The sequence below is a fragment of the Artemia sp. Qi Xiang Cuo genome, chromosome 1 (genome assembly GCF_049724085.1).
Source record: "Artemia sp. Qi Xiang Cuo chromosome 1, ASM4972408v1, whole genome shotgun sequence".
Lineage (NCBI taxonomy): Eukaryota > Metazoa > Arthropoda > Branchiopoda > Anostraca > Artemiidae > Artemia > Artemia sp. Qi Xiang Cuo.
Window position 1 is genome coordinate 82401925 of NC_142794.1, and position 27335 is coordinate 82429259.

General features: G+C 35.2%; 2 protein-coding genes across 2 annotated transcripts in view; one reads left to right on the top strand and one right to left on the bottom strand.

Annotated features, from left to right (window-relative positions):
- Window positions 1–2956: 2956 nt before the first annotated feature.
- LOC148956808 (uncharacterized) lies at window positions 2957–5219 on the bottom strand. Its single transcript, XM_089096488.1, has 2 exons — window positions 5165–5219; window positions 2957–3393 (listed from the first exon to the last, which is right to left on the bottom strand). Coding segments are annotated over exons 1-2 (342 nt in total). The 5' UTR covers window positions 5167–5219; the 3' UTR covers window positions 2957–3053.
- Window positions 5220–7061: 1842 nt separating this feature from the next.
- Window positions 7062–27335, top strand: part of Amnionless (amnion associated transmembrane protein) — a 48324-nt gene continuing 28050 nt past the window's right edge. Inside the window, exons 1-5 of the mRNA XM_089096493.1 lie at window positions 7062–7131; window positions 10911–11168; window positions 14578–14816; window positions 19779–19931; window positions 24385–24487. Of these exons, the coding sequence (XP_088952619.1) occupies window positions 7098–7131; window positions 10911–11168; window positions 14578–14816; window positions 19779–19931; window positions 24385–24487 (787 nt within the window). The 5' untranslated portion in view covers window positions 7062–7097. The remainder of the gene's footprint in view (window positions 7132–10910; window positions 11169–14577; window positions 14817–19778; window positions 19932–24384; window positions 24488–27335) is intronic.

The following is a 27335-nucleotide window of genomic DNA, read 5'->3' on the forward strand; positions in this document are numbered from 1 at the left end:
GGACAAAATTCTTTAATCCAACCGGATTGGGCTTGTTAGGGACATATTGCTTGAGAGTCGACATACCCTGGAAGGGTATCATCTGTTCGTCAATTGAACAGGTCCTGTCCCTTGGCAACTGGAGACAGATATTCCTGAAGTTGTCAAGGATCGGCTGCACCTTCCAAAGCCTATTTTTGTTTTTTTTTTCGTCTGAGATTTCTGAATCAACAACAAACTTCAGGTTCGACCGGATTGTGAAGAATCTATCTCGAGTCATCTTTTGTGATATGGCTTCCACCCTAAACTTCCCAGACCAGTACATGCGGATCCGAGGAAACTTGAGGTTCCCCATCAGGACGACAATGCCAACAAAAATTTTCAGCTCGTCTGGAGTTACATTCAAGATTTTGTGTTGGGTCAACTGATAGTTGTAGTTCATGCAAACAGCTATATGTTTGAAGAAGATCTCCGGGTAATATTGCAAAGAGAATTGTTCTGTACTACAATTGTCGTGGTCCTGGAAATGAGCAGGACCCACGTCCGGGCCACGATGATTATCGAACCGCCAAGACTTCCTCCAGGGCAAGGTTGCTGCTACTTTGTCAGCCTTCAAGCGTTTGGCACGGGTTGCTAAGGGTGCGTTGTCATCAGATTCTTCACTTTCAACATCTGGAAGAACAGTATAACTGCTTGATGACAGAATGGCTGCAACAGCTGGTTCACCGTCAGAGTCTGAAGACGACAAGGAGTGGTTTTTTATCCATTCCTCATCATCATCTAAATCAGAGATGTCCAGGTCACTCTCATCGAACATTCCAAGGGCGTCATCAAGGGAAACTACAATAAAGGAACAGGTTTAGTAAGCTTGAAACTAATAGCTAGATAGATAGATAGATAGATAGATAGATAGTGATTGGCAAAATAACTATCACAAACCCTAGTGGACCGAATTTGCATTTCTTAGTAAAAAAAAAAATACAATAACAACACATAGTTACCACTGTAACGAAAACACGACAGGTAACAGTCAGAAAATACAAAATACAAAAGTCATAAATATAGGTCATAACTATAAAATATTTTAAAGGTCATAATATAAAAAGATAAAAAGGGTAACAAATAAAATAACCAAATATTCAACAATGAAAAACTAATATATACAAAATCGTTTAATTTTTAGCAGACTTACGGGTTGTGATTTTGGTTGATTTTATTTGCAAAAAAGGGAATACAATTTTTTTATAAAGTAAGGAAGAAAAGGGAATGGGAGACAGAATGGGGGTGGGTGGGGACACTTTACAGGGGTGGCGATTTCTTATGGGTGAGTGGCGGCTAGGTTGTTGCCAATTTAGTAAATAATACAATCATTGGCCTCTGATATCCCCATTAGAATCAAGATTTGAACTACAAAAAATCAACCCTAGCTTTTTACTCGATTGGAACCGCCTGTCCACAGACGTGGACATGGAGGTTTCCCAAGTTCCAAAAGATGGCACTTATCAAACTAACTGCTTTTAAAACTTTCTAAGCACTGTCTAGAATCAAGAGAGTACACCTGATTTTTCTCAGAACTCGTTTTCACCACTTTCTTTTTTTTTTCTTTTTTCTTACCTTTTCTTTTTTTCATCTCCTTATTTTAGCCTTTTCTCTCTTGCAAAAACACCACTAAAATTCATAGAAACTTTCTGAAAAAAATCGTATATGGCTTTCCAGGTCCAAAAAGCATGTTGAAACAACAAAATCTTTGCTAGATGGCGAGGCCTTTGCACAAAAAATATTTTATGGGGGTGTCCACAGACGTGGACACCAGGTCCCAGGAGGCTAAATCTGGAACACATGCATTTGGGCCGTAGTTTTTGTCGGGTTTCGAAACTTTCTTCGTAAATGGTTTTCCAAACAGACGTATTTTAGCTTTCCATGTCTGCTTGTTTATGGCCCTTCTGGCCCGCTGCTCAGCAAGTTACTTCAACAAACGGCTTGGTGTAGATCCTAAACTTCTGCGAAAAATATGCAAGGGCAGAATGTCCCTTAGAACATTTTATGCCCGCAGCGGTAACACGCGTTGTGTATCGGGCTCTTTTTGTCCCCATTATGTTTTATCCCCCGATAAGCTTAGCAACTATGCTTATAAAATACTCTGCAAGGTTGCTAGTACTGTTTCCGATGAGAAATCGAGCTCTTCTAGTTGAAGTGTCAAAGGCTGAATACACATGACTAAGGAAAATATTGCTTGGGGCACCTTCTTCGCTGAATTCAACAATTTTTCCTGCCATTTTGCAGCATTCTGGGCATTGTCTATGATCACCGCGAAAGAAATGCAATGGTATCGCTTTCAGCTCATTTACAAGGTCTTTGACCCCTTTCTCTTCTTTGGTTGTGCGTGCAATTGCGTTTCTTGCAAAGTCGCACATTTTCTTTATGTTTAAAACACTAAGAAGCCTCCTGCATTCGGGCTTTTCTTTTTGATTCATGTAAAGCCTCCGTTTTAGGCACTTACATGCATGGTTAGCACACTCAATTTTTTCGATATATCTACCGTACGGTACTTTGGCTATAAGCTCTGCATGGGTGCTAGAGTTACCATCAGCGATAAATCTAACATATTTTAAAGAGTGTATAGTTGGAGCTATTCGAAATGCCTCGACTAAAATGTCAGGTTCCATACCTGTGCTTGGTCCCTGCCAGTTCATAAAACACCTATGGTCGGGAAGCAAAGTGTTTTCATTCCTTCGATGCTTCATACAAATGCAACAGTATTTATTTCTAATCCCAAAATGTACAAGCTTTTTTGAATAAAAACCAATGACATCTGCACAACCAGACAACGCAGAAAACCTATTGCCATACCTTCTAGTGCACCAGCCACCATCAACTATAACACAAGTCTCCACTGAACCATGCATGTCGGTTTTTTCGCCAGCTTTAATAGCCATTCTGCGCTCAATCTTGCCACTGTTCAGTAAATATTGATGAAGTGTTTTTTCTAAGTTCTCACCAATGTCCATTTCATATTTTGTAAAAACTTTTTGTGACATACAGTTTAAATCAACTGTAGAAAAAAGCTCCTGAATTTAGGCATGACTCATACCACTGTTTATTGCATCAACTACTACTTCTTTGTTAACGTTTATTGTCCCTGTGCTGACCTTTCGTCTTTTGGCTACTCTTTCTGCAGTAAAATTGGTTCTTTTTTGCTTTTTTTCAGTCTGTTTTTCTTCTGGCTGTAAATCTGATTCCAAACTATGTGATTGGCGAGACGGTTTCGATGTCTTTTTCGGTGCTGGTGGCATTTCAGTGTGTAAAGTAACCTCTTCACTGCACGATTCACATTTGAAAATGAAACGTGAACGTAATCCAGCCCTGAACTCTCTGTCGAACATCATATTTGCGATAAGTTGTATGTCTTGGCACCTGAAACAAGACATTGGCTAAGAATTTGACATGGGGGGGGAGGGGGTGTATTCATGGGATGAGACTAGATTTGTCACAGCAGTAAAAACGGAAATTAGTATAGGCGTCCCCCCCCCCCGAAAAATACCCCTCTCCCCATGAGACACCCCCTAAAAATTAATACCCCCACCCCTTGTTGGTTGGTTTGTAATACATTTCGACTTATAAAAAAGGACTAGAAATTTCTTTAAACCTCTAAAATGGGGTTCTCTATTTATTTTGTAGTTACGGAGGGAAAGATGATTTTAATGCCAAAACATCCCCAGTCTTAATAAGCCTTAGCGTAAAAAGCGGTAGTTTAAAAGGTTGGTAGTTCCCCATATATTCAGGATAATTTTGTTCCATCTGCGATTAGAAAAGGTTCAGACTTGGATTAAAGGGAGCAGGGACTGATAAAAAAATAAGCTTCAAGTTATTAGGCAAGTAAAAGGAACAATGGATAAGATTATGGGTAACGACCAGATCAAGAGCCTCTTGGGTAGCAGAAAGTCTTGTTCTTAAATTTTAAGGTCGATAGCTTGAGCTCTTGGTTTCAAAATTGGCACTGCACTTTTTCATGTGATTTTTGGGTCCTTGCAATCATCCCTGGCTTCAATTTGTAGGAACTGCGGTACATAGTTGATATTGTATTTTATTTACGAAAACCAAGAAGTATTACATGGATCCTTTGGGTTTTTTTTGCTCGTTTCTTTCAGATTAGCATGAGACAAGACAAAGAGAAGTGACAGAATAGATGGGAAATATATAATTTTGGCAATATATTTGCACCCAAGGGTGGAGGGGTGTTGGTAAAGTATTTGGACAGTGTTAAGTAAGAACGTATTATGAATTGTACCTAACAAATTATGCTTGCAGACCCGTTATGCTTTACACCCCCCCCCCTAATAAGTAAATATATAGCCCAAATTTGTTTCTGAAGTTTTATATTTTTATCATACTTAGGTATATTTCATTTGGATTGAGCGTCAGAGACACAGGCTCTACTTAGATGAGGAATATTAGTCAGGGTTCAGGGGCGGATCCAGGATTTGTGTAGGGGTGTGTGAAATAGGTTGATCCGAAAAAATTATTTTAGGGGAGGCGCGAAATAGGTTGATCCGATAAACTTGCGTTATGAGCAAGTTTAATTAACGCAAACTTGCGTTAATTAAGTAAATTATACTACTTTAGACTACGCTAGGGGGGTACACACCCCTCCCCCTGGATCCGCCACTGCCAGGGTTATATCGTACAAGTACCGAATTTTTTTCTTTTTTTCTCAGTAAAAATACTAAAAAACAGTAGTTTCAAATCTAGTACGGAAAATACCCATAAAATGGCACTCCAGCTCAAGCGTTAAATTGGTATTTGTTAAGAAAGCGGTAAATACAAGAGAAGTGAAATTTTATTAATTTTTATGGAATAATACAAAATAAGATGAAAATATAAAAGTTCAGAAACAAATTTGGGCTATATGTTTGCACATAAGGGGGTGGGAGTGGTAAAGCATAGAATATATTAAATACGTAACCTATGTTTATACAGCATCCAGGCATTACCCGATAAAATGTCTGTCCTTTCTCACAATACAATTCTCTTGTACTTACCGCTTTCTTAATAAGTACCGTTAAATTATTCTGAACTTCTACAGTTCTTTGTTTTGGAGGGGGGGGGGGGGGGTTAATGTAACCATCTTTGGGGTCAGGCTAGGAAACCATATTATTTTTCTATAAAATTAAAAATTCGTACTTACATATGTTTGATTACAAGATCTTCGTAGCTCTTCAGAAAATAAGGCACATTGACTATCCAACGAACAGTCTTAAAGATTTCAGATGTTAAATTGCGGTTAGCTGTTATTGTTTTTAGTCTCGGTAATTCTATAATGGTTTCCTCTTGCATAGATACTTCCTCTAAGTCCAGCAAATACTTTGAAAGTCTTGGTCTTCCACGTCTCACATTTATTTGTTTTAACTGTCCCCTGTCTTTTTGCACATTAATTAAATTAAGTCCTATTTTATTGCGCTTTCTTCCCATAGCTCAAAAAGTTTTTCAATCTCTTGAATAGAACTTGCTCAAACCTTGATATATTTCGATTGGTTTTGAACAAAGGCATACAGCGGATACGGCATGTTTATCCAAGTTTAGTGGTACCATGCACAAGACACGGTGCCTGTTAATTGAAACACTGACCCAAAAATTAAACAACCCTTGTTCAACTTGAGGGCTCCGTAACTCCAAATCGATTGCAGCGAAAAAAAAACAAACGATCAAAAAAAGCCTTTAATTGAGTAAAATCAACATAAACTGTCTGAACAAATAGTTTGGGTTAAAAATATTTACAAGCTAGTATGAATTTTATTAAAGTTGTTAATATCGTTTTCTTTAACAAAGCCAAAAGAGTTTTTATATAAAAATGCATTTAAAAAATAGAGGGAGCATAAGAAAAAAAAGTGAACCTGACCAAATGATAGCCATTAGTCTCCCAAATCAGGTGAACCACAATTTAAGTTCTCTAATATATCTGTTTCTTTAAACAAACAAAATTTCTTTAACATTGAAGAGATAGCCAAGCGACTTGGACTGCTTTCGCCATTCAGCAGATTTGTGACATCACTTAATAGCAAATTCAGCCTGTCTTGTGATGTATTTAAAACCTTCAAAGACTGTTTGAACATTCTTTTCTCCTATTTACATCTTTAGATCTTTTTGTTCAATATATACAGTTTTTCGTTCATGAAGGTCTCAATAATTTTGGGCTTATTAAAGTTATAAGAGAGAAAATATTTATAGTTTATTTTACTTTCAAGAAAGTACAAATTACGCTCTGATCCATAGAGCATTTTGATTTAGTTCAATTTACCACTCAAATTGTACTGATAATTTTAACTTAATACAACTTAAACATTCCTGATGCATTGTAGATATACCCTTTGTAAAAATTAGACATACAAAGTGAATTTAATTTTGTTTAGCATCCCCAAAAACATACCCTGAAGCTTTAATATAATAAACTGAGCTTTTCCTGAAATATCGCCGCCCCTTTTGACAATCTTGAAATACATAGTTTATTTTGATTTAGGTTTACATCTTCCTAAAATTTTCTTGGAAGTTTCAACTTAATATCTCATTCCGTTCCTGAGACATTGCATGTGTGCCATTTGACAACCTGGATGCCCTTAAACTCTTTCGGTTAGTTATATAGTAGTTCTAATAGTAGTAGTAGCCGCAGTAGTAGCAATAACTGTAGTAATAGTTTCCGTAGTAGTAGCAGTAGATAAGATAAGATAAGTTTTATTCTTTACATGTTCTGCTTATGTTAAGTTAGTTAATTAAGTCTTCCAGACATAAACCCGAAATATTCAGACTTTTATAATTATTATTAGTACAAAAAAGTCGTTTGTTTTAAACTCCTTTTGTTTTTACAAATAATTTCGCTTTAATTTTGAATAGAAACACAGCGTGGTCTAAGAATTAATTTACCTTTAACGTGGATTTCTATAGCAATTTTGGAAGTTCACTCCCCCGACTCCCATTACCAAAATGTCAAGGAAAGATTATATTGCAGAAAATGTTTCGTATTTTTACGTAATATGTGAGAGATTGTTCTCGGATTACAGTAATTTGTGGGAGTTATTCGCTGGGAAAACGCCGAATGTTGATGATCAAGGATTAGTTTTACCAGAATGCATCTGTTCGTAACTGGGATATGTCTATTCTGTAAGAAAAGAAATAAAGTATTTTTAGCTTGGCAAAGTTACAAATAGGCTAACTTTCAACCAAAATGTTACTACTGTCTATAGAAGTAATAAAGGAGAATTAGTTTTCAAAGCAAATTAATTTTCATGTATAAATTAAATTGAAAAACTAAACGAGTATTGCAAGGGAAAGAATTAATTTTAGGAATGCTATTTTTAGATGTGCGCTATTAAAAAAAAAAAAATAAAAAAAAAAAAAAAAATAAAATAAAATAAAAAATCTTACCAAGGCACTTCGTATACAAGGAGTTTCGTAAAAACTTCGGAGGGGTTCATTCAATTGGAAATTAAAACTGGCGCCCTTCTTCATATTCAAAAGCTATTGCAGGGAAAACAGCCCCCTCCTTCCTCTACAAGGCTTTTATTTCCCCACAGATGTGTGCTAAGGACTTCAAGAGAAACGGTTTTGTTCAGGATAGTTGAAAAGTTCTATAACTATTCATAGAGTCATGTCAGAGATACTTTTATTTGCCTTATACACAGTTTTAAAAATTTTTCATTGTGCATGGGTTTTTTTGTTCTATTTCTGCACCCCCCCCCTCCTGATCTAAATTTTTACCACGAGTTGACATTTTTTTTTCTTTATTTTTTTTACGCCAAGTTCATATTTTGGTACTGTTGTATTATCTGTAACACACAGGCAATATTGTACAGCGAACTTGCTAAAGAAACTAGTCAAACAGGTTTCTTTCAAGGGACAATTCCTTTGCTGAGGATTGCAAACAGTGATTTATCACTGCCTTTACAATATTTAAGCTTTTGTTTTTTTGAGTTTAGTGGCAAAAAAGGTACATAGGTTAGGTTAGGCTACGTATTTAATATATCCTATGCTTTACCCCCACCCCCCGGATGTGCAAATATCAAGCCAAAATTTGTTTCTAAACTATTATATTTTTATCCTATTTTGTTTTATATTATTAGCATGAGCCAAACTTCACTTCTCACGTTTGTTACAGATAATACAACAGTACTTTTATTTTTCAAGTCAACTTTGCATTTTTAAGTTTAGGACACATATTTCTAACATGCGAAAATGCAGAAAAAAATTCATTTTCTTGTCACGTTTTGATCATTCTCTTATAAGAAATTCAAGTAATATCGTAATTCTGGTTCGGTGAATAATTTAATCTGATAGTTAATTAATCAGTTTTTTTTTTCATGGTTCAAGTTAGAGCTACAGGCTTATCGCAAAATCACATGTTAAACAGTGACCATAAACTGAACAATTTTTATTTTGTCATTGTTGATTGATTTGCTGCAATTGACTTTTGATACTTAGAGCTAATGAAAACCTTTTTCTTTCCGCGCGTTTTGACTATTCCTCAGATTTTGTGAGGTTTCATTGAATGTCCCCAAAAGAAAATTGAGCTCCACACCCTAATTTTTGCTAAAGCTATTTGCTAATAGCTTTAGCAAAAATCATTTTTCGGGATTTTGTCTTAACCTTGTGTGTATCTATAACCTTAAATCTCCGGGCATTTTTTGGAGAATCCAATCTTTTGAGTAAATTTAGGGATGGTAGAAATTATGATTGAAGTGCTAGAAGTTTCTAATCATTGATTTAATCGTGACCTAGCCTGTGGCCTTGCCTTTACATAACCTGTCTGCCCTTGCCAATTCTTTGTGACATTGTTTTGTTTTATGATTGTTTTTCCTTGTTGCTGCACATCATGCAAGTGTATGCCCAGGGGCGTCGACTCACGAAAATGGAGAAGGGAGGAAAAATATATTTTCAATATTCAGGAAGGCGGGAATTTTCTAATGAAAAGACCAGAAAAGAGGTATTTTTAATAAATAATCGAAAAAAATCGTCAAAATCTAGTGGAAGAGGGCACACAAAGTCTAAAGGGCATTTGTCCCCTCATTTAAATGCATGATTTTACTGAGAGGAAAGAAGTAGTTCATGCTCTTTTTGTATTCTTCTTGTATTTTTCATATTTTTTGTCTAATTTACTTTTCGTTTAGTCATTTTTTCTCCTTCCTCTTTCTTTCTTTTTTTACTCTTCTAAGGTTATAGTTTTTTTGTTTGTTTTTTGTTAAATCCTTGTAGTGTGCTTCTACTACTACTAACCACTAGCTGCACCACCCAGCCCCATGTGGTAAGCACAGGTGCGCACGCTCCTCTTCCGTCCTAATCTATTCAAAGCTTCAATCATTGCCCCCTTCTCCGTGTTGCTTCAATTCCTTTTGAAATATCTCCAGTGACCTCTTCCTAACTCACTCGGGAACGACTCTGTTCTTGTTTGAAACCTGATGGGATGGGCAAAAACCACAATCTTTGGCTCTTCGTCATCAGTCCCTCGTAAACGTTGTTTAGCCATCTTAAACTTTTTCTCGTTATAGTCCTAGAAAGTGGAGTGGAAACAAAACTTTATAGAGAGTATCTAAAACTGAGTGGGAGTTCCGGCCTCTTTTGCGCCCGGGGCAAAATCCTGATTAGTCCCACCCCCCGTCTCTCACACAATTTTTAGGCTAAATTAGCAAAATTTTCATTCATTAACAAAATTATTATCGATTTATTAACTAGTTAATAAATTATTTTATTATTTAAATTAATTAAGTACTATTAAATATCTTCATTTAATTATTCTAATTATTTTCATTTATAACTACATCCTCTAATTTATTTTGATAAAAATTAAACTTCAAAAATTACAAAATGATTATAACCGTTAGATTATTTATCTGAAATTCTGCCCGTATAAATTTTTTTCAGAGGGGCAAGTGCCCCTGTACACCCCCCCACGCTAGAGCCGTCTCTGCTAAAACCACCCTCAGGTAATTCTCCTGCAAAACATCTAGCATAAATTCTCAACCTTTCGAAGTTCCGACGTTTCAGAGCCATACTTGACCACATTTGCTCTGGCTTCCAGAATCCTAATCTTAACACCTTCCTACTAAATTTTTTTCACGGATGCGAAGAAAGATCACGGATGCGTGTTTATTTGTTGTTGTTTTTTTTTTGCTTCCCCAGGGGTGATCGTATCGACCCAGGGGTCCTAGAATATCGCAGGAGGGCTCATTCTAAGGGGGCGCTGGATTTCGCAGCATTATTTAAAAAACGATCAGAAATTAAATAAAAAAATAATCTTTTCAACTGAAAGTAAGGAGAAACATTAAAATGTTTCTCCCCTATATAAATCATTATTTATGTAGGGGGGTTTGCCCCCTAGTCATTATCTCGCTCTTTGCGCTAAAGTTTTTTTTCGTACTAAGTAAAGCTGAAATTACATACTTTGTTTTTTTAGATTCAGCCTGTCCCCTAGTAATTGCAAGTATAATGTCAACAAATTTTGGACAAATAAAGACAAAAAGGCATATGGGCAGTCGTTTGTATGCCTTTAATGGAAGAAAACGAAATTTTAGACAATCAACACATGTCCTGTCGACAATTCTTCTTAGATCCAGTCATATTCTGTGTCAGTTACCTAAGTATTCTTTTGAGGGTCATACACAACAGGATATGAGTGTTTTACCAGAATAAGATTAGTCAAATAATACTATGTATATAAAAAAAAGTACACGTTTTAATCTGGTTCTAATTATTAAAGCACTAAATTGGTAAGATCCAAAGTCGAATGAAACCAGATGAGCAGACATGTTTTCATCAATGATGATTTGGTAAAATCCATAGAAAATACTTTAAAATGGTAGATAGTATGAAATACAATTTGAAAGTACCTGCTGATGCTATTTTTATTCTTCTATTCTAATTGATATATGTAGGTTTTCTCATTTTAGGTTTCGTAACCTTAACTGAGTCAGTTGTGAAAACTTGGAAAACTAGGAGTAATTGGTATTCAACTAATTGGTTCAATAATGCCCTACCATCCTGTCCTTCTGATAGACTACACTTTCCTGAAAAGGGTGTTATTTTACTTCCAATCTTTGGGAACCTGGAATTTAAGGAGATAGTTTTACCATCATTCGGTGAAATTGTTCTGACTGATAAGGTCTCTGTCCGCTCTCCTTCTGATGAGTCATCTTGTCATGGGAAAAGTAAGTCTTTACGAAGGTTAATATTGTGTTTTAAATAGTCCTTAACATTCCTATTATAAGGTGTAAGAAACTCAGGCTCAAATGTTTCAAGTACTAGAAGAATTTGACCCTTCCCAACATTTATCTAGCCACCGAAACCCATATTTCCAAAACAGGAGCGAATCTACAGCATTTTCATTGGGGGTGGGGGGCAAGAGGGGTCAGGATCCGGATATTCAAGTAGCATGGTCTATATAATAGATTTTTCTACACATTATTGGAGGGGAAACCCCCCCCCCCCCTTGCCCCTCCCAACCAACGCCCCTGTTCAAAAATAATGTCGTCCCTGATAAGTTGTTGAAAGAATCAATGTGTCTTTGATTTGAAAAACGTGGAATAAAATATTTGGACTAAATATTTAATCTGGATGCAAAAGGTAGTCTGGCATCCTATTGTGGCAGAGATATTATGGATGGGAAGTAAAATTTACACTTACAGGGAAGCTATTAAGTGGCTGGGAAGACTACTCAAAATAAGTACGGAGCACATTGAAAATTGAAGGGTATTTCAGCTAGGTTTCATGTGAATATATTTATATTGATTAAACACTCATTTATTAATTATTTTGATTATTTTGCTTGTTGCAATTACTTTTTGGCTGTTTTTTTCTATTCAGTATCATATCGCATGGCTACCTTAACAATGATGAGATAGGGGGGGGATATTTCCTAAGATTAATATTTTTCTAATGAATTGTCCCTTAAAAGATAAGTTTCCTTGAAAATTGATTTGGCTTTCAGACCCCTCTTTAAAAAATCATCTGTTGTTGTCTTTTCCCGGGATAGTTTCCATTTTTGATGCATCGACATGAAATATTACACTTTAATGTAAGAACCAGATGCATTTCGGGTGGAGGCCTACCTCGTATTTATATTGCAATGCAAAAACGAACAAAAACTGAACATAAAACTTGTTTTTCTTATGCAAGTAAAGGTCAACACTAACAATCATAGCCAATAGAAATTATCCTGTATTTATGGAAAGCTAAGAAACCCTGACCCCTACCTCCTGCTCTTTGCGATGAGTTTCGAATTTTTTCACCTACAAATGCTTTAATACAGCTAATAGCGCCTTTAACATCGAAGGTGTTTTTTTTTCCTTTACTTTCAACAATAAAATTTTTATTTCAGAGTTTTGAATGGCAGTCCGTGAATAAATTGCTTATTAACAACTGTTTATATTTTTTGCTTTCTAAACTGCGTTTAGTTAAGATCTTTCACTTTAAGCAAGAAATCGAGGGGTTGGGGAAATTTCCTAATGTACAGTACTATTTATATGGTACCTTAAGTCCAGTGTTATTTGTGTTTGTTTTGAACTTTATTGTCTCTTTTTACTCTAATTGGAACAGAATAAGTTGTTTTTGCATCATGCATACAGAGTTGAATACTTGAATGACTTTTTCACTTAGGGACAGAAAATTACTCGGAATGGGGGAGGGGGAATTTAGTATATTGAAATGTATCTGACATTCACATCTTTTTCCAACTCTGTTTATATGTAGTCAATAGAAATTAATTAGGTAATTGATGTAAAGGTAAAGTAAAGAAATCTTTATTCAGCCTAGGATATACTCTTTTGTCAAAAGCATGATATTTGATAAAATTTATATTAGTATGTACTGATTACGTGCATTATCATGTTTACGGTTGATGGAATTTTTCGATTTATCAACTCTATTCCCAAATGAAGGGGAATTTTCCACGGGGCAGAAATTTTTGGCGAAGAGTTTTTCACGGGCATGGGGATTATTTGAGAGGAGAATGATCCACAGGGGGAATTTTCCGGGGATTTTTTCAAATACTCTTAAATTTAAAAATGTGATCGTAATTAACACACAGGGGAAATTCTAGGTGGGGAAAGGGGTATTTTAATATCTGGGTAAATTGCAGGAGGATGACTCTAACACTTCTGATCATCTTATTTTTTTTTTTTTTTTATTGCGCAATTTAGTGCCAAATGTCATTTTCTGGTGATTTGAATCCAGAAGGATGATTTTTAGGAACGATGGGGATTTATATGGCAAGTTAAATTTTGGGCTATGATCAGCGACTGGATCTGAAACTATAAATTTAACTAATTTCCGTCTCACTCTCCATGACGAAAATGACTCAATGTTACATTGTTCAAAAGAATGAAAAAAGAATAAAATAGCTACCCTATGTGAAAAAAGGCTTCAAAACTGACGCATACATGCACTTATGGAGGAGTTGATCTGAGAGTGAGCCAATGTTCGACAAAAATGCAAACCGGATGAACCGTAATAAAAACTTAGGAAGAAAAAGAAAATGGTAATAATCTTGAGATTTTTTCTTTTTTGTAGTTGTCCCCAACCCCTCAACACAGGGGAGAGGGGATGGATGATGATCCAATCCCCGACATTATCCACAGAGAAGTTTGAAATTTGCAGTGTACTATCATTCTTTTTGTGTTTTTCCGCAACTCCTTCTCCTGCGACCTGGGTCAAAGAGTATGTGTAACTTACAAGAGTGGAAATTGGCACTAGGGTCGATAAAAAAAAGACCCTCAAAGACATCTAGCTTTTGGCGACATTGGGTATTTTGTTTTCTCCTGTAATAATAAGAAAAATTAATTTAATTTGTGTAGTTGGTAAAATTAGTGTATTAGCAAGTATCTGATGTCAGATCCTGACAGAAAAAGATTAGAAAGCTTGAAAAAATGCCAAATGTCACCAAAAGATAGATGGCGTTGATAGTTTTGCCGACACTAGGGCCAGTTTTCACTCTTATAAATTGCCCATGCTCTTTGGCATAAGCCTTGTATATTAAGAAGGTTAGTTTGATACTTTGATATTCAGTGAAACTACAAGGTTACAATGAGGAATTACATGATAAGAGTAATTTTGCGGTAGGAAAACATTTGATTTGGATGTTTTGAAGGATATTGTTCGCAAACAAAGTAGCATCAAGTATATCAAAGTAGTAGCAACTCACTTTTACTTATATGGTAAGTAAAAGTGAGGTAAGGCTTGTTATGTCTCAATTATTTCGATGTGCATAATTTTGAGTGTTCAATAAAACCAAACATATTACATTTAAATTGGGTAAGGGTCAAAATCGTCAACCTTACGAGAATCGAGACTAAGGAATGGAATTGGAACAAATTATTGTGTTTCCATCACAAATTATTCATCTGAATGCCACTTATATAAAATAAGTAAATATTTAAATCAAATATTTCTTTTTTTTTGTCTGTAAATGTATTCTGTGCCATAGTTGCTTTGCTTCTACTTCCTCTTATATATGGCAGATTTGCCCCTCTTATACACTACTGAAACTTAAGTTAGTGCTTTCTATACATGAACCAAGATTAGAGTCGTTTCGCTCTGTTTTACTTCTCATTTTACTCTTAGATGTTTATTACAACGCAAGTGTCCCAAACAGCTGGTTCGACCCTAGTAGCTGGATAATGGAGAAATTTAAGGATGACGATATCGATGGATGGGATCCCAGTAAAAACATTTTAGCCATACCGCATGGACAAAGAATTCCTTGCGAAAAAGATGTTGTAAAGTTTCCTCAAGATTCAATATTTCAGATCAACTTTGAAGATGAATGTGTATTAATCTCTGAATGGATAATTGGTGAAAAGGTAAAAAAAAGGAAAAAAAAGATAAGACTGTAGTTTCCCTTCTTAAACTTATTTACTTTACTTCAAGCTTTGCTTATTTCAGGGATTATATATCAAAGAAAAGAAAAAATATTTACATGTATAAAAAACTACCTTCGTAAAACTTTTTCGCTCACTGATCAATGGTCTGCGTAACGCACATCCCAGCCTCTTGATTCTTTGCCTTCGACCAAGATTGCAATGTATGGCTGGGGGTAAATCATCCAACACTTCCAGACTGTGGAACTCCAAGTCTAGAATTTTCGACTACAGCCAATCAGAACGTGTCAAGTTCCACCATTTTCATCATCTATGTTTACATTTTAAATTGAAATGTAATTTTTGTTTCTTCATTAATTTTTTTTCCCTTTTAAGCAAATATGCAACATCAGACATAATAGTGAAGCACACTAAAGCAAATTTTTGGCTGCTCTCACTCAATATCTTAGTGACAATAAAAACAGGAATTTCAATTTTGAACGTTTTGCCAGCATAAGCTCTCTTGATGGGTAAGAAATGATGACTATAATCCATTTGAAATTAAATTTGTAGTTTAAGCTAAGCACTGAAATTTACTTGTGAATGGTAGTTGCTAAGACTTTGATTTCTGGCCAGACAAGTTTCTAAACATGGGATTCTAGCTAGACACGAAAATGACCGCCGCTTTACGGACACAGGATAACAAATCTCGATCTTCAAGGACTTGGCCAGTGCGTCTCAGATGTCCTCCATAATGGAGATGTAGCAAAAGCAAGGTTGCCACTCGGCCAGTTTTTTTGGTGGCACTTTGGGTGGCAAAACAGTGTCAATTTTGTATAAAAAGTGTCATTTTCCAAGAATTTGCCAATCCGCTTGGGATCATCCCCGTGTGGTTTCCCGCATCTTTAAATTCTCCAACATGAAATGTTGTATCTAATGCCATCTATCAACTATAAAAAAGAAATTTTGATTTTACTTAGTCGGTGCTGATTTCCGGCTTTGCGCAGGACTTCCATTCTCTTCAATTTTCCAGCCCCCTCCTAAAAAACCCCGTTAAAACGCGAATGATGCATACTGTGTAAAATAAGAACTCGTCCCATAGAGTACTTTCTTCTCTTTTTTTTCTGAGCAGTCTTTATTCTTAGCGTGAAAAAGGAACGGAAAAAGAAAAGAGGAAAAACCTTCAGTTTTTTTCTTTTGAGAAAACAGAAAAAAGGACAGCAATACTCGTCTACATATAGTTTTTCATCCAGTTTTTCCATAAAATGGACTATCTGGATTATTACAGTGCATTCAGGTGCTTGAAACCCTATGATAAACACAAATAATAGTGGTTCAGACTCTAACTCTTCCAAATAATTTATTTGGCAAAAACTAGTGAAAAACAATAAGACAGCTATATCATCTAATCTATTTATCACAACCTGAATAGAATAAGTTTCACGAGAACTCTCGCCACTCCCAGTAAATTTTTCTTTAAGATGTCTCCAGGGACTAGGGCATAGGAACAGTCAACTAGCATTTTAAGTATCAATATGAAAGCACCTTTATAATAAAAAACGAGCATTTAGTATATCAGCGAAAGCACATTTACAATCAAATATTAGTGGGAATAAAATAACTAAAATGAGGAAGTGCGTCCAAATTCAATTTATGTAATGATGTAACATAAATTTAAGTAAGAAAAAAAAAAGTGAAATTAGATTGTGATTTTGCTAATGATTGAATAGGATTAAAGATAATGGAAGTTTTGGTATAAATTTTTTTTTAGAATGATGGTTATGTATGAATATTAATTTGTCCATTGCCAAGAGGTCAACGAAAAAATACGAAAACTATGAAAGGAAATATTGGAGCTCATTTTTGCATCACTGGTCCAGTCACTGAAGAAGTCGCTAGATATTCTTGTGGGACACTAGTAAGCTCAGTGGATGTTTTTGCGTTGCTGAGCCGTTGTGTGATGTCACCAGTGAGCTTTTCAGTCACTGGGCTTCAAGAGCTCCAGTCACGGAAATCGATGTCAAGATGCGCAAAGTTAAGCAGTCACTGGCCCAGTGACAGGTTAACATAGTAAAAGCTATTAACATAGTGGCGCAAAAATACACTCTTAGCTTTTCTTGCTCTTTTCTTCTTTGAATTGTAGTCCACACTCAACTAATAAAACATAAAAATTGAATTCGGACCCACTCAAGAATTGCAAACTGTTTGAATGACTTATCGTCTATGAACCTTAAAATTATTGCAACAACACAAAATAGTTGAACTAAACAACCGAAGGCTTCTCCACCACATTGCAGTTAAATGTCTATCTCTGTCCTCTTCATTGCCAAGTATTTTGTACCGAAGATCACTAGATGATCTTCGCTTATCAGTGATAAGATTAAGAATATAAAAATTTCTCACACACAGATAGAGACAAACACGTTTATGTTCTTCACCGCACAGAAAGATTCTTGCATCCAATAATTGCCGAGAGCGGAGTTAAGATATGATTCTTAACTGACAGAAAAAGGATATCAATGCATATTTATATTGACAGTTCTCCTTTCGGTTTTTTGTCTCAAAAAATTGTCTTTTTGTAAAATAGTGCTACTTAGCTAAAAGTGCCACTTTTGCTAAAAAGTGTCCTAATAGTGTAAGGTGTCCCAAAAAGTGCCATTTTTTATAAAAAGTGTCAAAAGTGACACTAAAGTATTACCGGTGGCAACCCTGAGCAAAAGACCTTCTCCCTTCATAATAGAGAAGTAGCAAAAGACCTATTCAAAGTAATATTTCATTATTACTGCGATGTACCCGGTGCTGATTTAAGCCAATAAGATTTTTCGGAAAATTATTTGATTGGCTGATACCTATCAGAAAATCTAATAAGTTTTGACAGGCTCAAATTGGTGCTAGCTAAATCTCATTGTAAATTTGCCTTAAGGCTATTGACTGCTTGACAAAGAGGGAACGCAGTCTCGACGTGAAGTTTAACAAGTAAGATTTGTTATAAGTACAAGTTTTGAACCATATATAAAAATGAAATAGGAAAATGCCAATTTTTGCTCTACTCAAAATAAAAGGAGACTTTGAAGCTCTTGTTTCTGCAAATGCACTGATCACCTAAAAATAATTCCTGCTACCCAGATGAATTCAATTTTCTTAGACTAAAAGTGACAATGTAGGACATGTTTAATAAATATTCAAGGACATGGAGGGGTGGTCGTGTAAGCTTTGGAGGGGCTCATTCAATAGGAAATTGAAAGTGTTAGTGCCGTTTTTCAGAGTAAAAAGTGATCGGAAGGCAAATTTTTTTATAGCCATTTTGTTCAAATTAGTTCAAAGGTCTAATAGCAATAGCTATGCCTCCTGGGTTGGCATAACCCCTCACAACTCCCGGAGCAAGGACTGTAAGCTGTGAAAGTTGCCCATTGTTAACATTTAAGATTTCTTTTATTGGGGAAAGGGGTATGTTTGATTCTGGTTCTCCAAAAGGGCTTAGTGTATTAAGGTGAAACTTTGAGGTAATTTTGAGAGGGATGTCGGACACAAAAAAATATGATATGTACACCCTTTTTTCAAAAGGGTGTACTAGCAATATCTAAGGAACAACTGAGGGTAGTAAGTTGAAACAATTACTGAGATGACAATTAATTTGGTATTTTAAAGGTGATCTAAGAGTTCGATGTAATATTGCTAAATATTTCCGTAGCTTAATATTGATTGGTGTTAAAATTGTCTACCCTAATACTACCTTTTTCGTTAGATGTATTTTGACAGTGGCACTAAATAATTTCAGGAGGAGATACCTCACGGACACCACTCGATTCTTGCTACCTAAAAAGTTAATGTGCCATTGCGAGAAAAAAAAATGAGTAGAATTGTTAATAGGAATAACCAAGATATTTATTGAACTATTCATTTATCATTCGACCGATTCCACTATCTATTGCAAACCAGTTAGAAACAAATATATCTAAAAAAAAAAAAAAAAAAAAAAAAAAAAAAAAACAACTTCGATTAAGAAAAGAAAGATAAATAAAAGAATTTACAAAAAAGGCATCCCGTCAGGGTAAGTATTATATAACAATGTTCATATAAATCAAGTGTGTGTGTGTGTGTGTGTCATACACAGACAAAGACACACACAAACACGCTTGATTTTGTTTCTATATTGTTGTATATTACTCAGCCTGACCGGATAACTTTTTTTTTAACTTACACTTATCGCTTTTGTCTCCTCAAGTTTCATTTTTTTATTGTTTGATTTATTGGTAGAATGTATTACAAACGATAAATTTACAAATCCCCGGGAAAGATGTATTTGTCTCTAACTGGTTTGCAATAGACGCAGACACGTAGACAGCAAGTGTGCATGTGTACATGCTGAATTGCGTGGAATGAATAACAAGCTAAAATGATCAAAGTAAAAACTTAAAGACAAACGAAGAGTAGAATCCTGGGATTATAAGGTATAAAACTCTAGAAAATATATAGGAAAAATAGAACCTAAGAGCCGGAAATGCTACGTCATGGTAACAAGGATGTGGTAGCCTGATCTACTGCCCCAGTAAAGCAAGGGTTATTAAGCAAGTCCAAGCACTGACCAACCGATGAAGGTTACAGAGGCTTTTGTGTAGATAAAGAGATGGAATAAATGGCTCTCTTGCTGGTATATCTATAGAATTCAAGTGCTTACACCTTGCTTTCCGTTTTTGCACTAGTAGCTAAACTAATCAAGATATAACGCTGGAATTCTTGCAAACTGTTCTCGGAATCTCTTTTCCGTTTTTTCTTCTTTTCTTTCTTAGAAAAATGGTAAATGTTGAGAATATTAATATTAATATGTTGTATCCCCCCCCCCCGCCCCCGAAATATTGTCTCCCTGCCTGATCTGGTATGAATGTCTTCTGTAGAGCCTTGCTTCTTTTTCTATTAAGGAGTTCCGTATATAAAAAGAAAAAAAATTATACAATGATTTTACAGAGTTTATCAATGGATGAAATTACAAGTGCTGTTTCCAGTTTTGATGCAAAATTTCGATTCCTTCATTTGCCAGCTGAGAATCCAATAAGATTGAAACCACTTAAAGAATGTCATGATGGAAGTTGTTTTTGCAACCCAGCTGAAATTCAAAAGGTAATACTAACAAAAATTCAAAACTAGGTTTGGTACCATGTGGTCTGAACTCAAAACTATTTTGCTGAAAAATAATGTATTCAGCTATGAAACGATATTCGAAATACTTTTATTTCTATTATGCTGCTTCATCTTCTATTGTACTATCCTTTGTTTTTGTTTTTGATGCTTTCTTTCATCTGCGAAACTCGAAATGCTAAAAGGTAAAAATCTATCTATAAAGGAAAAAAAAATGTTGCAATCGCTAGAGGAATTTTAGTACTTCCATATTAGCCATTCGAAAAGGGAATTTAGGCTAACCCTAATGAGTTATACCAATATATGACGAAAATATTATACTTTATTACCAAAATTATGGGAACTACAACTTAAATTAGGGAAGGAGGGCCTAGAACATATTATATTAAATACCTGACCTAACTAAAATACCAACTCTATATATTAAATGTTTAATTATAATTCGGGACAGCATAGTTTATTTCAGTGAACTTAAGCTAATTATCTCGGAAAAGAAAATGGTAAATCGGTTTTTCGCTGATTCAATTGAGCAAACTTCTCGAGTGTGTACTGGCTAATATGAAAGTGTCGAATTTCATATTGCTTTCATAGGTCCAAGCCAGTTAAAAATTGAGAGGTTTTATTGTAATTGGTGTTGGCCGTTTATGAAGCCCATCCCAAACCTGATTATTTTTTCGATAATATGAATTAGTTACTGAAAGTCAAAGCTTTCTTCTTCCATTTTTATTTCCTTTGAGAAAGTAAATATTCCTAAATAGGAAATATACATAAAAAGATAAAAAAAGGAACATTTAAAAAAAGATAAATTCCATTATAGAAACTAATTTGGCGTAGCCGTAAAGGAAAAAGCCTTTACCTCTTATGGAATATAATTGATACCTAAATGTTTACTGCTTTGTCAATACTAGTACTCCAATTATTTTCTTCAGAAATCAGAAATATTACTGAATTAAGGAATTTTTGCTCTTCTGTTACTTCTGCTTTTTTCCTAAAGAATTCGCAAATTCTCTTAAGGAGAATATAAATATTAATAAAGCATAAACCTTTCGAAATTCTCATGAATTTGGTTTTTCAATAAACTTTTATCATTAAGAACAATTAAAATCATAATTACCATTCTTGAATAAGCTTCGAAGGGCGATTGTTTCTCACACGGAAGTTTGTTTCTCAAAAATTATTTTTAAATTTTTGATTACTATGGGCTTAAATTTGTTCTTTACTAAGTCATTGCAATCATGGAAAGCCAGACTACTTTCCTAAAATTCCATGGAAAAAAGTCTGATGTATTTTATGGGTTTATATTTCTAAAGTATTGTCACAAGCCAATCACATTATCCTGTATTTCTGGAGGGGCGAACAGATCAACTCTCTGTCTGTGCTCAGACTCTTAGGGGCGGCAAGGGGGTCATCGGGATACGTTTCCATAGTAAATTTCATAAAAAAACGCTATTTATTGATCATTAGATTTACTCGATAAATGACTTTGTTCAATAGAATTTCTGAGAAACTCACTTCAGTTGGACTAAGAATGTCAACAGTTTCCCTTCCATATTTGAACACTTCCTGATCCTATAACCATCCTTCGATTGTCAAATTATTCTTCATTTACTCCTCATACGGTTACTAAGATATGAGTAAATAAAGGGCGGAAAATGAAACGAAATTATCTCAGTTGTATCACCTTTTGCCTTTCCATAAACTTGACGAAGGAAAATTGTGCTCCTTTGAGACAAATCAGTCCTATCTGCGAAATGGACTTGGGACATGGATATTTTTACACTCCGGGATACGTGAGTACTAATATTAATATCATATTATATGATATTATAATTTATATCATAAAGATATTAATTAATATCAATATTTTGCAGCATCGAGCATTTACGCTTGGTTCTGAACAAAATAAGTTTTAAAAACTTTTTTTTTAATGAAAATAAAGAGCTTAAGGCAAAGTAAAATTATCTTGTATATGAAAGGGGCTAACGCTCCTCTTTACCCAGCTTCTCTCCTACGCATTAATGTTTCATTACTGGCTGCCTGAAAGCTCCTATGAGCCTCATTAGTTAATTCCAAGCATATTGTTTATTTATTGCCTTTCTAAGCATTTTGATCAAACCTTTCTTGTTCAAAGCAAATACGAAACAATAAGCTCTACAGTGCTAATAATATTGTGAGACAAAGCTTTTAATTACACAGCTTTGGGCTTATAGCATTACCTTGAGGCATTACTACTACCATTACTGCTATTACTACTACTGACAACTCACTGCATCAAAAGTTTTATCAAAAGTTACGAGCCTGAGAAAATGTGCTTTATTTTAGAAAAAAAGGGGTAAACACCCCCTAAGAGTCACAGAATCTTAATGAAAATAACACCATCAGATTCAGCGTATCAGAGAACCTTACTGTAGAGGTTTCAAGCTCCTATCTGTAAAAAGTTGGAATCTTACATTTTTTTTTTGCCCGAAGAAAGATCACGGTTGCGTGTTCATTTGTTTTTTTTTTTGTTTTTTCGTTGTTTTTTTTTTCCAGGGGTGATAGTATCGACCCAGTGATCCTATAATGTCACGAGAGTGCTCATTCGAATGGAAATTAAATGTTCTAGTGCGTTTTTCAAGTGACCAAAAATTGAAGGCCAACTAAGCCCCCTCCCACGCTCATTTTTCTCAAAGTCACCGGATCAAAATTTTGGGATAGCCATTTTGTTTGGCATAGTCGAACAATCTAATAGCTATGTCTTTGAGGACGACTTAATCCCCCACAGTCCCCAGGGGAAAGGCTGCAAGTTATGAACTTTGCCCTTTGTTTCATATAGTAGTGGTTATTGGGAAGTGTACAGACGTTTTCAGGGGGATTTTTTCTGTTGGTGGGGGGGGGGGGTCGGTGGAGGGGGTTAATTGGGAGGATCTTTCCATGGAAGAATTTTTAAATGGGGTAGACAATTTTCCATGAAGGGGGCGCCGAATTTTCCAGCATTACCTAAAAAACGATCAGAAATTAAATTTTAAAAAACAAGTTTTTTCAACTGAAAGTAAGGAGCAACATTAAAACTTAAAAAAACAGAAATTATTACGTATATAAGGGTGTTCATCCTCTCTTCAATACCTAAGAAGGGATTATTGTAGAAAAAGCCAACACAGATAGTCTGAGTAATTGAGAGGCAAATCTGGGATAAGCCCTTTTTAGAATTGTATAAAAATGATGTCATTTCATTTGTTGATAGATAAGTCTGTCTATAATCGATCCAAAGGTCATTCCTACGACAGAAATTTTAGACTGGGAGGCATTAGGAACACGTATGTTGTCGTGCATTAATACAGCCTCTGAGACTGGGAGGCTTTAGGGATGAGTGCGTCCCCGTGCGGTATTAGAACTTCGGAAACTGGCAGTCTAAATAGGTAACTTTTTCAATTTTTTTTAATCGATTGACTATCTCAGAATTCCCACTCGATAAATTTTGGTCTAAGCTAGCCCATAATTTTTCAATGTGCCGCACAATGGCAGAAAACATCATTTTTTCTGCGGTGTGGTATATTTTGTTACTTAAGAAGTTACTTGGATAGAAAGGGTGATCATTCCGCTGGGCTCAACCAGCGAAAGAGGGTTATGCAAACATTTGTCTTTTTAAATAAACTATAACCCCTTAGTCGGCAAAGATTAAATTGAAGTATCAACTCAGTTGATGTGCATAAGTATTTTGCTGTTCTAGTCAGAATTAACTAAACCAATAAATAAGTATAACATGACAGTTGATTACATCCATTGTCCAGAGAGAGTGCAGTGGCGCTAATGTAGGGGTATTTGCGCCCCCTCCTCATTTAGGAAAAAAAATATCTGTTTTGGTAATTCATTGACAAATAATGATTCTTAAGTATTTCATAAAAAAAAATCTATAAAAAAATCTAAATTAGAGACCCAAAATTTTGAAAAAAAAACATTTTGTCCCCCTCCCTCTCAAAAAGTTTCGTGGATTGGTATCACCGAGAGCGTCCCTGCCCTCCCTGTTGGATGTACATTCAGTTTACCGAAGCATTTTTGAAAGAAAGCTGCGGCCTTGTGAGCTACTAGACAACGGAAAACCAAAAGTTAAAAAAAGTAAAGAGCTAAAGCTTAAGCGAGTGGAAATTTCTCAAGACACCTGGGGACTGGTGGACTACCAACCATCACAACTTTCCCTCTTTGTGCTAAAGTTATGATGTTTTTACATGGTTTAAACCCAAAAAAATGAACTGATCGTAGCAAATTCAGCAGTGTATGTTCTAAAGTAAACCTACATCGTTATTATTATTTTTTAATTTTAGTTTGATTAAAAATCATCGTAATTGAATTGTAAGTGCTTGAAAAGAGCTAAGGCAACAAATGGTTGAATAATATTTGCTTAAGGGTGGCAGGTTGATCTATTTTGATAAATCATGGATGATGCTCCTTTTTACAGAGGCTTCCACTCATTTGTTCAACTCCTGGTGCTTCTTGTGACTTTCAAATAAAACAGTGCTCAAATGCTGTTCGTCCGACTGGGCATTGTTGTCCAATATGTGGTGAGTATCTATAGACTGATAATTGTTGTGGCCACCCATATTATTTCTCTTAATCAGCATTCATTCTAGTCAGTCACCATTTTACGAGTTTGGATGAGCTTTTCGTCAAATCGGCCGAAATAAAAGACAGGAAGGCCGAGAATTTGAATTTTACTTAGCCATAACTTGGCTTTATAAAAACTATATTCAGAAAATAAGTTTAAAATAAAGAAAAATGTAGCACCAATAATTTAAACCAAAAGACTTTGTATTGAAATTAACGTCAAATGAACATTATGTGTGACAATGCTATTGACTTTGGTTCCTCTAATATCACAATGTCATGTTTCAAAATGCCCAAACCCATTTAGGCTATTAGTGTATCTTTGAAGAGCCTTACTTAATAACTTAGTCGTTTACTATTTTATTTGGCTGTATTCTTTTATTTGTAACTTTCTTAAGTTTTTTTTTATTGGAATATTATTTAAATGATGCTGTGATAATTACTTTCTATAATATGTTATTAGGGTTTTAACATTTATTATTAAATGGACGGATAAGAATAGATGTTGCGTTTGGATTTCTCTATTTCCTTTGATAAATAGATATTATAGAACGGTGCTTGGCTCTTGTGCATGCCATTAAAATCGTGCAGTCTTTTCCATGTTACGTTGATTACGTCTTAACGTTAGCCTAAGTCACTACGGCTAGGAATAAGTGAAGATGAAAATGTGACGCTGGGTAAAGAAAAGATTGATCAGGTGGGCAGCTTCACTTACTTCGGTAGCATTATTAGTAAAGACAGTGGGAGCAGTGAAGATGTTAAAAGTAGAATAGCGAAGGCTCAGGGTATTTTTTCCTAGTTAAAAAAGTTTGGAAGAATAGGAAGGTAAGTCTGCAAACCAAGATTAGAATATTAGAAGCTACAGTGGTGTGGGTGGTCAAATGAGGCTCTGAAGCATGGTCGCTCCGAAAAGCGGATGAACCTTTAATTGATATTTTCCAGAGAAATGACAACAAGCTGTTTTAGGTACCCGGCTGCCCGGCTGCATTTCCGACAGTAGGCAATGAGAATAGAGTGCTTCGATCCCACTTTCTAGGACTATAGTGAGAGAAAGGTTGAGATAGCTAGGGCACGTTGTGCAGATGAAGGATGACAGATTACCGAAGATTTTTCATTTCGGCCAACCTTCTAGGGCTAAACGGAAAGCAGGTCGTCCTCGTCTGGGGTGGGAGGACGTCATAAAGAAAGATTTAGAGAAAATGCGAACTTCTTGGAAGGGTGTAAAAAGGGAGGCTTTGAATAGATTGAGATGAAGGCGGAGTGTGCGTAGCTGTGTTGGCCTCAAAGCGGATGAAGATTTGCTAGATGTTTTCCAGAGAAATTGCCTACGGATTGTTCTGGGTACCCGGCTGACTGACCGTATTTCAAACAGTAGGCTGTACGAAAAATGTGGTTCAATCCCGCTTTCTAGGGTTATAATGAAAGAAAGGTTGAGATGGCTAGGGCACGTTGTGCAGATGAAGGATGACAGATTACCAAAGATTCTCCATTTCGGCCAACCGTCTAGGGCTAAACGGAAAGCAGGTCGTCCTCGTCTGGGGTGGGAGGACGTCATAAAGAAAGATTTAAAGGAAATGCGAACTTCTTGGGAGGGTGTAAAAAGGGAGGCTTTGAATAGATTGAGATGAAGGCGGAGTATGCGTAGCTGTGTTGGCCTCAGGCGGCTTGGTGCTGCGGTGAGTTGTTAGTAGTAGTTGTAGTAGTAGTCTATATATATATATATATATATATATATATATATATATATATATATATATATATATATATATATATATATATATATATATATATATATATATATATATATATATATATATATATATATATATATAATATATATATATATATATATATATATATATATATCTATATATATATATATATATATATATATATATATATATATATATATATATATATATATATATATATAGTATCGTGAACGTCTGCAAATTCGCGAATTTCGATATTCCCTGGTGAATGTCCACAGTTTTTTTCTCCTTGGATGTAGTCAGCATTGCCAGTCAACTTTTTCAATTTAATTCAAGGGTTGATGATGACAGGTTAGGGTAGAATAAATTAGGCTTGGCTAGGTGAGGTTAGGTTTGGTTGGATTAGATTTTTAACCCATTTCTGATATTTAGACCCAAATTTAACATAGCCTATCCTAATCTAACCTAACCTAAACTAACATAATCTAACGTAATCTAACTTCAACTTTTACCATCATAGCTTGCAAAGGACTTAAAAAGCTGACTCGCAAAGCTAATTGAACCAAAGCAGAGAAAAATCAATTTTGACCATTCACCGGTGAATGTCGACATTAATCAGATTTTGGACATTCACGGTAACTTATATATATATATATATATATATATATATATATATATATATATATATATATATATATATATATATATATATATATATATATATATATATATATATATATATATATATATATATATATATCCATTCTAACACGTCATCATCTGTGTTGGCACAACCCTCCAACTGCTGAAACACTTGTACAAGCTGTTCTGAAGTTGGTTGAGACTCCTCTTGCTCCTGATTTTCTTGTGAAAAGCGGGGCCACAGTCAGGTCCAGCTTTTTTGAGGGCTTGATTTCTTCTCACGCTTCTGCCAGCTATGTAAATTACAGTCTTTATGGTCACCTTTTTAAGATGATCTATTAAGCTTGCTGTTGGGGCTGTTTCTTGCTGCTCCAAAAGAGATGGGTAATTTTGCCCTGTAACACCATTTTATCCCCTCAATCACACCTTGATCCATCGACTGAATCAGAGC